Source organism: Hemicordylus capensis, chromosome 7 (genome assembly GCF_027244095.1).
Source record: "Hemicordylus capensis ecotype Gifberg chromosome 7, rHemCap1.1.pri, whole genome shotgun sequence".
Taxonomy (NCBI): Eukaryota; Metazoa; Chordata; class Lepidosauria; order Squamata; family Cordylidae; genus Hemicordylus; species Hemicordylus capensis.
In genome coordinates this window covers 32,017,294-32,031,778 of record NC_069663.1, presented here as the reverse complement: position 1 = coordinate 32,031,778, position 14,485 = coordinate 32,017,294, and the positions used below count along the sequence as shown (strand labels likewise).

At 52.1% G+C, this 14,485-nt stretch overlaps 1 protein-coding gene across 30 annotated transcripts in view; it reads left to right on the top strand.

Moving 5' to 3' along the window:
* The window catches only part of MACF1 (microtubule actin crosslinking factor 1), a 362,956-nt gene that overhangs the window by 230,837 nt on the left and 117,634 nt on the right, over positions 1–14,485 (top strand). For 23 of the 30 annotated variants that reach the window (XM_053267998.1, XM_053268004.1, XM_053268005.1 and 20 more), the window contains 8 exons: positions 689–838; positions 4,029–4,256; positions 6,710–6,859; positions 7,388–7,621; positions 8,936–9,151; positions 10,493–11,017; positions 12,505–12,681; positions 13,717–13,840. In XM_053267998.1, coding sequence (XP_053123973.1) covers positions 689–838; positions 4,029–4,256; positions 6,710–6,859; positions 7,388–7,621; positions 8,936–9,151; positions 10,493–11,017; positions 12,505–12,681; positions 13,717–13,840 — 1,804 coding nt within the window. The remainder of the gene's footprint in view (positions 1–688; positions 839–4,028; positions 4,257–6,709; positions 6,860–7,387; positions 7,622–8,935; positions 9,152–10,492; positions 11,018–12,504; positions 12,682–13,716; positions 13,841–14,485) is intronic. The other 7 variants (XM_053268000.1, XM_053267999.1, XM_053268001.1 and 4 more) reach the window with 1 other exon arrangement.

The window sequence follows — 14,485 nt, the reverse complement described above, 5'->3', positions numbered from 1 at the left end:
CTTGGGTTCCCAGGTGTGGTTGGACTACAACTCCCATCATCCTTTGGGGACCTAAGTTCAAGAACCCCTGCAGTAGCAGAAGGTTCCCAACTGCAAGAGCCATTCAACAGACAGTGGGACTGTCTGACTCATGCCGTGCTAGGCTCTCCTCCTTGAGAGGTTTCCAGAGAGGGGCTGGATAGACATCTGTCAGGGATGTCCAGCAGATTGCTGCACTGAGCAGCAGGGTAGAATTGGACCTCCAAATTCCCTTCCATCTCCTAAATGCAAGAATTCTGCTGTTCTAGGGAGTTTAGGTCAGACTGTGCAATGGGGCTTGAATGTTTGAATGCTCCCCCCGCCCCCCTCCCGTTCCAGCTCCTGCACATACAAAACCTGCATGCCTTGGCTTCTTCCTAAGATTATTTTTGCCCCCTATATGCAGAGAGAGAGCCACCTAATGGTGCAGCGGGGAAGTAACTTGCCTAGGGAGCCAAAGGATGCCGGTTCGAATCCCCGCTGGTGTGTTTCCCAGACTACCTTGTGGTGACACTTTGGTTTGGGAAATTAAGCCCGTGTCTTGGCCCAGAGTCCTGTGCTTGTCGGCTCAAATGCCAGTTTTGAGGAAGGGCTGACACTTCTGGCCGACCTTGCTTTGCCCTTTCGTCCACTTTGTGGTTTTAATGGCGGTTTCTGTTCTTGCTTTGAGATGAAAATCGTACAGCAGCATGAAAATCTCCAGCGCAAACTGCAAGAGCTGCTGAACTGGGTGGTGGACACCACTCAGTTGCTCGACGGCCTTGAATCCCAGGGCCCAGCCGAGGGCCACCGCTTGAATGCCTGCCTGCAGAGCTACAAGGTAGTCATAGTAACCCCTCCTGCTGCTAAAGTGGACTGGTGAGCTTGGAGTTTCCCATGGGAGGGGGAGAAGAGGGGCTATTGAGCAGACTGCCACTGTGTCAACTTCTTTGCGTGTCTGCACAGGACTAGAGAATAGAGCCTCCATGCTTCCGCCTTTGGGGCAGGCATTCTTCTTCGTCTGTCCTGGCTCATTTCATCTCAACTATGAATAGGATATCCTACCAACTGCTCCACGTTTCCCAGAAGCACTTGCTTGTTAATCCTGGAGACAGCTTCCTTAGATGCCTTCTGGTGCCTTCCTCTGCCCTGGCATTTCAACTGCAAGCATCAGCACTGCTTGGCGGATCAGAGCAGGGCTGAGCATCTTGCTTGCTTTCAGAGTTGCCGGCCAGATGGCCGGGGACGTTCACAAGCAGGGCCATGATGATACTGCAGGGGTTCTCAACCTTGGGTCCCCAGATGTTGTGGGATGACAACTCCCACCATCCCCTGCTGTCAGCTTCCATCATCCCCTGAGCAAAGGGGCTCCTTTTAAAACTGGTGATTCTCTTTATTTAGCAGGGGGAGAACAACAGGCCTTATCCCCAGTAGGGATGTGCAAACCAGTTCGGGGGTTTGACGGTTTGGGGTAGAACCGACCCCCCCCCCGGTTTGGTCCAGACCCAGACTGAACCCTCCTCCCTCAAAGTTCAGGGGGGTGGTTTGCGATCTTTAAATTCTTTTTTTAAAAAACACACAAACCTTTTACTCCCCTTGGGGGAGTTCCTGGAGGCAGTGGGGGGGGTGTCTGTGGAGGTTCCCCCTCCCTCAGCTGGCCTTCTAAATTGCCCCCTTGCCCGGTTCGGGTGCTCTTCAGCTAGTTTCCGGCTTTCACCCAGTGGATGAAGAATTTAAAGATCGCAAATCCCCCCAACCGAACTGGGGGGATTCGAGGGGGTGCCAGACCGAATTGGCTCGGTTGGGTTCAAGGCCGGTCAGGTTCCGTGCACATCCCTAATCCCCATCACAGTGGGGATGTCCTTGTTGCTGGTGTCTTTCTTATGTTCCTTTTAAGATTGTAAGCTCTTGGGGGACAGGGAGCCATCTTTATTTATTTCTATTTCTATATTTTCTCTCTCTATGGAAACCGCTTTGGGAACTTTTGTTGAAAAGTGGTATATAAATCTTCATCATTGTCGACCTAGCCAAAGGCTGTTAGGCTAAGGATGATGGGCAGTGTTCCCTTTAAGGGCGTGCACATGTGCACACACTCACAAGTTTTTTTATGTCCGCTCAGTTAATTTTAGATCCTGCTCAGGCTGAATCAAGAAGGCCCCACTCTGAATGCACATGTGCACACACTGCCTTGATCCTGCCGCCCAGAACAAAACTCATTTCACACACACGAAAAATATTAGCGAGGACACTGATGATGGGAGTTGTAGTCCATTATTATCAAGGGACCCCAGTTTGAGAACTCCAGGGTAGCCATGTCTTGTTAGTTTCCAGCATCTGATAGTCCAAATTTGCTTTTCATGGTGGATGAAATGGGCAGGGCAGAGGGAGGAAGGTCTATTGCACCTCCACTCTTGCCTATTTTCCTTCCCCCAAGTTGTCTGGAATCTTACTCGGTCGCTTCTCTGCACAAACAGCCACCCCCACCGCCGCCAATTTTCCTTATCTTGCAGGACTGTCTGCACAGTAGTGGGGTGTGTGTGCTAAAAATAGACATGAGATTATGAGTAGCCACTGATGGGCCTGTCTTCTATAGGACAGTCATATCTGCTCCTCCTAAACATTGTTCTGTGCCAGCAAATATTGCAACGGTCTGTGGCAGACCCCGATGGTTGTAAGCTATAACCATCTATGGCCATGATACCAGGATTTTATGATGTGGTCTTTGAAGAAGTATTTCCTCTTGCTTGTCTGGAGCTCTAGAGGGATTTTTGGCAATGTGTGGTGTTCCTGAGTTGTTGTTGTTGTTGTTGTTATAATTATTATTATTGATTCAATTTCTATTCCGCCCTTCAAAAAATGGCTCAGGGTGAGTTTGCGACTAGTTCCTTCCAGAAGCTTCGAATGTATGTAAGACCTTAAAATGTAAGACCTTATAATGTATGACCTGATATTTTAAGAAAGTGGTAACCCTAACAGGCAACGTCTTTCCCTTAGAATATAGGATTGTTAAGTTTTCTCCCTTCCCCGAGTAGCAAGATGTTTCAGGGTGAATGCAGCAAGCTTTCGTTTGCTTTGGATGAGAGAATAGCACTGGAGACTTGGGGTGTCTTTGTAATATTTGTTGCATTTGCAAATATAGAAACAGAATGTATTGGAAGCAAATTGACAGTCCCGGGCACTTACCAGATTAGACCCTGCAATGGGGTCATTTCGGATCCTGAAAGTGTGCTTCCACCCTTCCTGCGTTGTGACACCACACTCCCTATGTGGGCAGCAGGGTGCCGTTCACATTGCCAATGCCCTGTCTCAGATTTAATTGCTGCGATATAGAGCTAGGACGTCGTATATCTGGAGTAAGGAAGTTGCTGTTTTTTCAGGTTGTTAGTTGCTGTGAGACTCTGCTCCCCCTGCAGTTCATGTTTTCAGTGTGACTTGCCTGAATGGAGGCATTTTGCTGCTGTTGAGCAACTAGTCTGGAAAGCGCCCTGCAGCAGGCAGCTTGTCTACCAACCCTGCATCTGGTTCTCTGAGAAAGCCCCTGCAGTTCCAACGTGCTTCACCTGTAGCCCACAGATTTCTGAATTCATACTGCAGTCTGACTCCAGATTGTTTCACTCCCTCCTCCACTAGCTCGGAAAGATGTCCCTTTCTGATGCCTGGATTCTAGTTGATCGAGGAGAACTCCCCCCGCCCCCAGTGATTAAGGACCATTCAGGTCCAAAGGGTCTGACTGCTCATTCAAGACAACCAAATTTGCAGCAATTTGCAACACACACCCCCCCCCCCAAGAAGTTTGGTTTTCCTAAACTGCTGGGTATGCTGGTATTAACATAAAGAAGAGTTTTGAGAGAGTAGATCTGGATAGACGCTGATATCTGGTGGTCCTGAGCAAAAGTCTCCATGCAAGAAACACCTTGTGAGACCAGCTAGAATGCTGTTGCAGTTGTATAGTCAGTGGCGGTATGCGCGGCCCCAAAAGAGTTCCTCCTGTGCTGATCTTTTCTCTTCTTGCCCTCTCTTGCTGTGGCCAGGAGCTGAGAGAGCCCCTCACTGACACCAAAGCTCAGCTGGACGCCGCAGCCTTTGACATCCAGTTCTTCATTTCTGAGCACGCTCAAGACTTGACTCCTGCACAAAGCAGGCAGCTGCTCAGGCTGCTGAATGAACTGCAGCGGTCTTTCCGGGACGTTTCGGAGCGAGTGTCCGCCCGGGCAGAGGTCCTGCAGGTCTGTCTCCAGCAAGTGCAGCAGACGGATCAGGTGACGGCGATGAAGCCACACTCTCTCCTTGGCGAGGAGTGGAGCGTGTGTGTGTGTGTGTTTGTGCGCACGTGCCTTCCTCTTTTGACTTGCTTGCCGTTCTTTGCACAACTTCTAGTGTTCAGTATCCCTTTGCAATCCAGTCACGGCTGCTTATGATGTGTCAGCTGCTGCTTCGGAGCAAAGAGAAGCTTAATTTCTCTCTCTGCCTTGTGTCCCACTCTGTTCTTCAGGGAGCTGGCGGGGGAGAGGGGGAGTTGTCTTTTTCTAAGAAGTAGGTGAGCCTCCTAAGGGCACTGGAGAATACCCATTTCTTGTAAGGTGGGGGGAGATGGGTAAAGTTTAATCTCCCTCCCTGAAACTGAAAAAAGGCTAATATTCTATCCTGGATGGGAAGTGAGAGCAGGGAATGCAGAGTGGAGGAGATGAGAACTGGCCCAAGGGGGTTGTGTTGTTCACCTGGGTCTTTGGGGGCCACATTTATAGTTTTTAGCTGTGCACCAAAAGTGTTTTAAGTGTTTGCCTGCAAATGTAAAGCATTAGTGCAACAGCTATGTTTGCATACACTTATATTGGAGATATTATTCAGGGAGCCCTTTTTTATTTCCAGGCATCCCCTGTTGTTGGTGGGAGCCTGGATTTGCCACTTGCTAATGTGTGAAACCATACTTAGGGCCACTAGACTCACTGACTTTTTGCCATCCAGGGCGTGGACCCCTGAGAACTTTGTCAGTGTCCCTTTTGAATAGCTAGATGTGTGCCAATTTCATGCTAGCTTTGTTTCTCTGAAAGCAACTGCATTCAGGAGATTCCAGTCTGTGCTAATGTAGGCTGTAAGACCCAGAATCCAGGAGTCCTTTCTTTACAGTACCTGGGGTAATCTCTGTATAATTGAGACGTGTAAATGGGGTGGCCAGGGGAGAGTGTGTGAGACGATGAACTCCTCAATGTCCTCCAGTTCCCATCAATTCTTAGGGGGCTAGATGCCACCAAGGAGACATGACTGGTCAGCCAGTCCTGAGCTTGTAGCATGGAGAGATGTTCTCAGGGCACCGCATGGAGCTGCTCATGGTGTTAGCGGGGGCTGCTTTGAGAATGGAGGGTATTTTGAGAATGTAAAGAGCACCGCCCTTTGAGTCACGGACTGGAGGTGCCCACCGCCCCTCCCCAGTGGAGGGTAGCCCCTGGCCTCAGAGACCCCAAAGTTGCATGTCTCTTGCTTCCCTTCAGACACTCTTAACACAAGCCATGTTGTGATTAACAAAAGCCCCTCCGTAATGTGTGCCTCTTGTCTGTATGTATATTAACCACTTTGCTTTGCTTTTTCAGACTTGTGTTCTCCCATCCCTAATGCGAGAAGATCTCATTGCGCTGCGGGAGAGTGCTTCTTAGGAGTGCTCTTCTCCCCGCTTCCCCTGAACTGCTTCTGTTGTTTGGCTTAAGGACTGGCAGAGAAAAGCACTGTGTTCTCGTTGGGGACGAGTTTGTATGTTTTGGTCCCAAGGCACCAGAGACAAGAAACCGTGTACATTGGTGGAAAGAAGGATGGTCCAGGTCACACATCATGCTCAATGGCTCTAGGGGTGTTCTGTTTGCTGTATGCCAAAAGGACTTACTTTGGGGCAGTGTTCAAGCCTCTCTCTCTCTCTCTCTCCCTCTCCCTCCCTCCCCGCCTTCTCCTGTCCCCAGAAATGGCCGTTCCTGAGTAACAGCAGTGCTGCAAGGTCATGCTGTACAGTTTGCTATTCCAGGGGAGTCTTATGTTCTTGAGACATGGCTGCAAAATTAAAGCTGCAGGCAAAGGTCGGGTCATTTGCTCTGCTGTTTTGGTGACATAAGCTGGAGCAGCTTTCACCCCATGAGGGAGATTTATGTCTGGGCTCCATTCTGCTATAATGTTTTTGTTTTGCTTTCAGTGGAAGAGGTAGGCGTGAAAAGTGTTACCTCCAGAATGCAGAATTAATGAGGAAATATCCCAGAGAAGGAGGCCAGATTCTTCCCTCATCCTGTCCCATCCTCCGATTTCCATCCAGAATTATGCATTCTAGAATAACATTTTTGCCCTCTATTTCTCAACTTATAAATGGTCTGTCAAGGAAAAGCCATCATGTTAACATCAGCCCTTTTCTGAATGAGTGCTGTCATTGAATGAGAGAGAGGGAAATGAAGGCAAAGAAAAATATCCAAATGGAAAATGACCCCAATTTTAAAAGATTTGCACTTTTCCTCTTCCAAACAATTGAACAAAGTTCCTGCCTAGAGCAAGGGGAGAAAGGGGAGGGGGGGTAGCAGAGAGAGAGAGAGAGAGAGGCCGTTCAACTTGTAGGCTGTTGATTTCTCCTGCTAAACTGCTTTCTGTTTTGTAACTCGTTCGCTTTGCAATTGGTGCAATGGATAGCCATTAACAGGCTCCTGTCTTCTTTACAAAAAACACCCCACACGAATCCAAATAGACGCTTCAGGAGCAGCAAGCCATCCGCAGCCAGAAGCTGGAGGAGGTGTGCACGTGGCTGAACCAGGCCGAAAGCCGGTTGGTGGATCCCCAGGGAACGGCTAAGGAAGGGGACCTCTCCTCACTGCAGCAGCGGCAGAAGGACGTTAAGGTGAGATGTGGCTTGGGTTTGGTTTGTGCGGATGGTGCTTTAAAACAGATACGACAACAGCCCTCTGCCCTGGGGAGCTCCCAGTCTAGAAACACACATGTGGCCTTTCCTCCGATAGTTAACCTTTGCGTGTTGGATTGTACGTTCTCACACTCCCTTCATTATTTCAAAAAGGCATCTGCATTCAATATGCAGTTGATTTAAATGTAGCTGGTGACTTACTTGATTAAAATGAGGGGAGGAGAGAGGGAGTGAGACTAAGGCCCATGTAAAAAAGTAAATGTGTGGCTTGATGTATTGTCCTTTATTTAAGTTTTTTGTAAACTGCTTTGGGAGGTTCGTCTGAAAAGTGCTAAGTAAGTAAATAAAGGCCAAGGGCTCCACAATTTGAAAAGCTGATAATCTTCTTAAATCTGTATTCCAGTTTGGATTTTATTGTTTTAATGGGACTTTTTGATGGTAAACCCGTGAGTCTGTGAACTTCCCAAAGCCATCTCATCCGCTTTCTCTTTCTGACTGATGCCCCAGGAGCTGCAGCGGAGCATGCACTGCCGAGCGGCCTCCTTTGCCAGCATCCTGAAAGCCACGGAAGAATTCCTGGAGGAAAACGGGAGCAAGCTGGACCCCAGGGAGCTGGCATCCCTGCAAGAGAGGCTCTGCCGGGCGAAGGAGCAGTACCAGTCCCTGCAGGAGAGGACGGAGGCAGCCCAGCAAGAGCTCGAGAGTGCCGTCAGCACGGTGGTGCAGCAGCAGACCGAAAAGGTAACCGCGAGGTGCTGCTGTCGGGCCTGCCCTGCCCCGGCCCCAGGCCCTTGTGTGTGTTTCTCAATGCAGAGGGCAGATCCCAGAGGCCAGGCTGCTTTCCAGACTAGCTGCTCAACAGCCGCAAAATGCTCCCATTCAGGCAAATCACTTTCAAGACGTGAACAGCAGGGGGAGCCGTCTCACGGAAACTAACAACCTGGAAAAACAGCAACTTACTTACTCCGGATAGACGACGTCCTAGCTCTATATCGCAGTGATTAAATTCGAAACAAGACATCGGGAATGTGAACGGCACCCTGCTGTCCACATAGGGACTGCGGTGTCACAACGCAGGAAGTGTGGAAGCACACTTCTGAGATCTGCCGTGACCCTGCTGCAGGGTCTAATTTGGAAAGTGCCCTGGAATCACTGTGGGAGTAAACAGCCTCCTCCATTCCATGCAGAAATAGCAAGACTTGTGGAAGACTAGAGGCAGGCCCATTCACACAAGATGTTTTACACTTGTACGAAGCTGCTATATACTGAGTCAGACCTTTGTTCTACCTAGCTTAGCATCATCTGCACTGACTGGCGGCAGCTCCCCCAAGGTTTCAAGCAGGAATCTCACCCAGCCCTACCTGGAGATATTGCCAGGAGTTGAAACAGTAGTGGCTGCTCTTAAGGAGGCAGCTCGGGTTGCTCCTCTCTCTTGTGCGGGCGCTGCTTGCAGGCTGGCCATTCATGAGGTAGAGCTGCATGGTTATTGGCACAGCTCTACCTGACTAATGGCCAGCCTGCAGGTAGTGCTGCTCTCGAACAGGGCAGGAGGGAGAGGAGCAACCCAAGCTGCCGCCTTTGGTGTCCCCCTGGCTTGTTAGGGCCAGCCATTACTGGACTGCACCTGGCTCCTTCTGCATGCAAAGCCGATGCTCTGCCACTGAGCTTACAGCCCCAAGCCCCGGATCCTCCCAGCCAGCAGATAGAAGCCGGGGAGTCGTGTGAGCAGGAAGAACCACTTGCTTCCTGCATCCTCCTATATGGACGTCTCAGTGGCCTGCTCTGGCTCTTGGGTCTGCACAGCAGCTCCCCCAGGGGAGTCACTGGCTCACTCCTCAACATCGGTCAGATTTTCTCTCCAGGTCCTCCCTGCTTCTCCATCGGCGGAGGAGGGCCTCCTAACTGGCTTGTTCTTCTCGCCCACTTGCCCCCCAGGCAGGGCTGTGTGGATGCAACTGAGTTTATACTTGCGGATAGGCAAAGCCGCCTTCTCCCCTATTTGACTTGTACCATCTAATTCAGGTGCTTCCTAAACACTCCAACTTTTGTTTGCAGGTTAAAGCTGCCAAAGACTTGGAAGAAAACCAGAGTAAGATAGACTCCCTTTTGCACTGGGTAGCATCCCTGGAGCAAACTCCAGGAAAACTCCATCCAGTGGGGCAAGCTGCTGGAGGGCACAGAGAGGGAAGAGTGCGAGATGCTCTCGATGGCCCGCTCATGGAAACGGACAGAGTGGAAGAGGATCTTGACTTGCACTACGAGGGCTTGAAGGTTGGTCTGGGCTGGTGGGCAGAGGGTTGAACCGAGCCCTGGGTTCGAATACCGGCTCGGCACTGGACCCTGTTGGCTGCTCTTGCACCAAGTCTGTTTCTGCGTTGGCACTACTCACCAATGTCCTTTGGCACCATACCAAGTTGCCTCATAGAAAGTCCACCCATTGGCCATCTGGTCCAGTCTTGTCTGCTCTGCACTCAGCAGCTCTCCCAGGCTGAGGAGGTCATTCCCAGCCTGGTGATGAACCCCAAGGCCTTCTGTTCCGTCACTGAGCCATGACTCCTCTTCTCTCCTGACTGGATCCCAGCCTGTTCTCCTGGGAGCCCCCCGCGGCCCTTCCAGAGTTTGGTCAACCTCTAATCTTGAACGTTCTGGCTTCCCAGACCCAGAGTGTCAGCCATCCTCTGCTACCTTCTGTCTGGGAGTTGGATCTGTAGGGCATTTCTTGCATGAGGCCATGGATCATGCGCAAGTCCAGGGCCAGCCTCTGGGGAGGCACACTGCAGCCTAGGGCGACATGCCGAGATGGGAGGGTGGGAACAAGGAGAAGTGGGCAGAAAGGACAACATGGCCACTTCTGACTTGATGATGATGATAGCAGCTTGGTGGAAGAATGCCGGAAGCGGAGGCTGGCCAGACCCAGAAGATTTATGCAGTCCGTGCTGGGGACCAGTCAGGACAGGGCTTCTCCATTTTGAGTCCCCAGATGTTGGACTACAACTAGGGTGGCCTTTGGCCTGTTGTGGATGAAGGTGTTGGGAGTTGTAGTCCAACAATCTATAGCAGGGATTCTCAACCTTGGGTCGCCAGATGTTGTTGGACTTCAACTCCCATAATCCCCAGCCCCAGTGGCCTTTGTCTGGGATTATGGGAGTTGAAGTCCAACAACATCTGGGGACCCAAGGTTGAGAACCTCTGATCTATAGGATCCCAAGCAGTGTTCCCTGTAACAGGGATTTCCTGGTGGTGTTCACTACCACTCCCAGCATCCTCAGCTGCAATGGTCTTTGGCTGGGGATTATGGGAGTTGTAGTCAACAACATCTGGAAATCCCAGTTACAGGGAACACTGATTTCAGGCTTGAGATACCCCTGAATCAAGACCTGACAAGCCTGGGAAGGAGTGCAGAGGTGGGGGAGAGCTTTTAGGGAATACAGGAGGTCCATGTTGAGCTCCCAGCCAATTGCAGGATAACTGGAGGAAATTGCAGAGGACGATGGGAAGCCTCTGCCTCTTCCCAAGATAGCCAAAGACTTCCCTTCCTGGCCCAGAAGGACCCAGGTTCCAATGTCACTGGTGACAGCGTTAACTTGAACTGCGTGTTGGTTTCTTTTTCAGGCCCGGCACCAAGAACTTGTGTCTCAGCAGCAAGAGGTCATTCTGGCCTCCCAGTCCGCCCAGGCCTTCCTGGGCAAGCAAGGCCACAACCTGATGCCCGAGGAGAAGCAGAGGCTCCAGGGCAGGCTGGGAGAACTGAAGGGCCAGTACGCTGCGGCCTTGTCCCAGTCAGAGGCCCGGCTGAAGCAGGCGCAGGCGCTCCGGGACGAGCTGCAGAAGTTTCTGCGGGACCACGTGGAGTTCGAGGCCTGGCTGGGTCAGGCGGAGCAGGCGCTGGAGAAGATGTATGGTGGGGATGGCAGCCTGGAGTCCCTCCGGCCAAGGCTCCTCCGGCAGAGCAGCTTCTCCGAAGACGTGATCTCCCACAAGGGAGACTTGCGCTTTGTCACCATGTCCGGGCAGAAGGTGCTGGATGCCGAGAAGGTGGTGGCCGGTGCCGGTGGGCCTGAGGCTCTGGCCACGGGAGCCCTCGTGAGGAGCAAGCTGGATGGCGCTACCAAGAGATACGGTGCTCTCCACTCCAAGGTATTAGCCGTGTGGATCTGGGCCTCAGCATTGCAGAGAAGGCCATCCACTCCTTGCCCAGGTCTTGGAACATTGCTGCTGGGAACCGGAGTCCTTTTTGGTGTGTTTGACATGCTGGGAAACTGGGACACTAATCCCTTACGACCTCCACAAGTGGCCAAGGCTGCCCTCTTGGCAACCCGCCTGTGCCCTTTCTGCATCTGGCCCGTTTTCATTACCTGTTTTTTGCAACATGAATGGATAAGCAGCTGATCCTGTGTTAAGCCCAGTAGCAGGACAAGCTCAAGGGGGCACCGAAGAAGACAGCTCAGGGTGCTCCTCTCTCTCCCTCCCTGCCTGTGGAGGCTGGCCATTTGTCAAGGAGAGCTGCGTGGCTAACCGTGCAGCTCTACCTGACGAATGGCCAGCCTGCAGGCAGCACAGCTCTTGGGCAGGATGACAGAGAGAGAGAGAAGCAACCTGATCTGCCTCCTTGGGTGCCCCTCTGGCTCATTAGGACGAGCCACTACCGTGTATGCTAGGCGTTGCTTCTGTATATGTTGTAGGACGTCTATGCCCAGTAGTAAATGCTATTCCTACGGATAGCAATAGCACTTACATTTCTATACCGCTCTATAGCCGGGGCTCTCTAAGCAGTTTACAATGATTTAGCATATTGCCCCCAACATTCTGGGTACTCATTTTACCGACCTCGGAAGGATGGAAGGCTGAGTCAACCTTGAGCCCCTGGTCAGGATCGAACTTGCAACCTTCTGGTTACAGGGCGGCAGTTTTACCACTGCGCCACCAGGGGCTCCACCACTGCACCACCAGGGGATAAGAGTAAGGAACAGAGTTAGAGGGTGTGGTGGGGAGCGGTGAGGGGGGAGCCTGACAAGTCTGTGGTGGTGCATTATTTAATGAGAACACTGGTGTGCGTGAGATTTGCAAAGACAGGTTGCACTCGGAATTTTTTTCACCCTTAAGACATGACTAAACTGTGAGGTGTGATCCTGAGTTTGCACTCTGTGCAGCAGGCGTTGCTCCTGCATCCCGTCCAGCACTGGAGCTCTTGTAGAGAATCCAGCAACCAGAAGGCACTAGGTCCGGGCTGTGCCACTTCACCCCTCCTGAAGATGTGGGGCCACAACTCCCATGATTTCTGACAATTGGCCACTCTGGATGATGGGAGCTGTAGTCTACAAACAGCCGAAGTTGTGCAGTCCTGCACTAGCTGGACCGGAGGAGCTTGGCCAGGAAGCACTGGGCACAGGACGCAGCATCCCTCTGGCTGGGCAGTGGCTCTCGAGGGTGTCTGGAGCAGAAGACTTTGCCTGTCCTGCTGCCCCTTCTGGTTCTTGAACTGGAGCAGTGGGGTGGGGTGGGGTGGGGTGGGGTGGGGTGGGGTGAACTGGGCCTCAGGGGCTTTGTCCATGGAAAACGTGACCTCTGCTCCTGAGCGATGGCCTTTGGCTGGCCTTGAAAGCATCTTTCTGTCGTCCTTGCAGTGCACCGTGCTGGGATCCCATCTGAACATGCTGCTGGATCGCTCTCAGCAGTTCCAGGATGTAGCAGAATCGCTCAGGACGTGGCTGCGGGGAAGCGAAGAGGCCGTGGCAGCCGCCCTCTTGGAGCCCGTTTCCTCCGACCCCACCGTTCTGCAGAGGCAGCTGGCCAGCTCCAAAGTAAGCAAGCGAACGTGCGCCTCTGGCCTTCCGGTGGATTTGAGACTTCCCTGGTCTCAGAGCAAAAGCAAGCTCCTAGTGACACCGCTCTCCTGCCTTTCTGCTGGCTGAAGATCTGGTTGGAAACCCTCTTGGAAACATGGGCCACGGGAATTAGTCTTCCCAGTTAGGAATAAGGCCTCTTACAAGGCCTTGCTAAACCCACCTGCCTTGTTCTTACGAGGGTCTTGCTCCTGGGAGATGTGAGCCTTCCAATAAGGAGGAGTGCCTCTGACCACATGCAGAGGGCAATTTCCCTCAACACTAAGTAACTACAGACAGCTGAGATCTGGGGCAAGACCATCTGGACTCAGCAGGTGTGGATTCCAGGGAGGATTGAGCCCCAGTGTGTCTCCTTTTTTTATTTAGCCTCTTTGTATTTATTTTTAGCATATCTATATATTTAATTATCCCAGGCGTACCCATTGCTAATCTCATGCGTGGCAGCTCTCATGAGAGTTCGGGATAGCGACGGGACGGCCAGGAGGGGGGGAAATGGCAGCAGCGGCAGCCGCCGGCCAGTTGTCTGGCGGGGAAACAAAACGCCAGCGAGCGGGCAGAAGAGGGAGGCCCGCCGGAAACAAATTGGCGGCGGCAGGCGGGTGAAGCGGGGGGTGGGGGTGGGAATGGCAGTGGAGGCTGGCCTGGTGGGGAAGAAAGACAGCAGCGGCAGATAGTTAGTGGCTGAAACTGGATTGTTGGAAGTGGTGGGGAGGAGAAGCGGCGGTGGGCGGGGAGCAGAAGGCTGGCCGCCGAGGGAGAACAAACTGGGAGGGTGGGGGTGGGCACGAACTGGGGCTGAAAAGGGCGAACAAAATGAGGCTGAAGTGGGGGAGTCAGGGAGAACTAGGGGTGCAGATGCTCTGTGCCAAGTCAGCTAGTTATTTATAGCGTCTCCTAGGAGGCTTTTTAGGAATTAGCCAGCAGCTCCACATTCTTTGGTCCAGGACTGTTGCTGTTCTGATTGCTCCTGGTTCCCCCTTGCTTGCCCCCCAGCGCCTCCAGGAGGACCTTGCCGAGCACCAGGTGCCTGTGGAGAAGCTGGAGAAGGCTGCCCGGTCGCTCCTGGAAATACAAGAAGCACCTCTGCCTGACCACCGAGGCATTCGGGAGACCACAGGTAATGCTCAAAAGCGTGGCCGGGCACTGGCTGCTGCTCTCCAGGCCGGGCTGGGCAGGACCGTTTGGGAGACATGAGTGGCTGGCGGAGCCCTCCTACGACGGGGGAATGCTGCTGTTTTTTTGTGATGCACATGCAGTGCTGTAGGATAAGATGCGAAAGAAGGCATGGGAAATGTTCAAAAAGGCACCTTGCTGTCAGCGCAGGGACTGCGGTGTCGAGACCCAGGCAGGACGGAAGCACACTTAGCAGATCCGTAGTGACACTGTTGTAGCGCATAATCTGGAAAGCGCCCAGGTGACTGTGGGGAGGGGAAGGTGGTGATTCTACTTCCTCCTTGGGTGCCAAATTCAACAACAGCAACAAATATTTATATACCACTTTTCAACAAAAGTTCCTAAAGCATTTTACATCGGAATGAATGAATGACTAGGCTCCCTGTCCCCAAAGGGCTCACATTCTAGACAGACATCTGCCACAGCCACTGAATCAGAATCAGAATCAATTTTATTGCAGCCTTAAGCCAACCAGAAGGAAAACAAAAGGAAAAACATACAGCAGTACAATAAATATCAATAATAACCACGGCCACGGGAGGGATGCTGTGCTGGGGATGGAGAGGGGGGCCAGTTGCTCTCCCCCTGC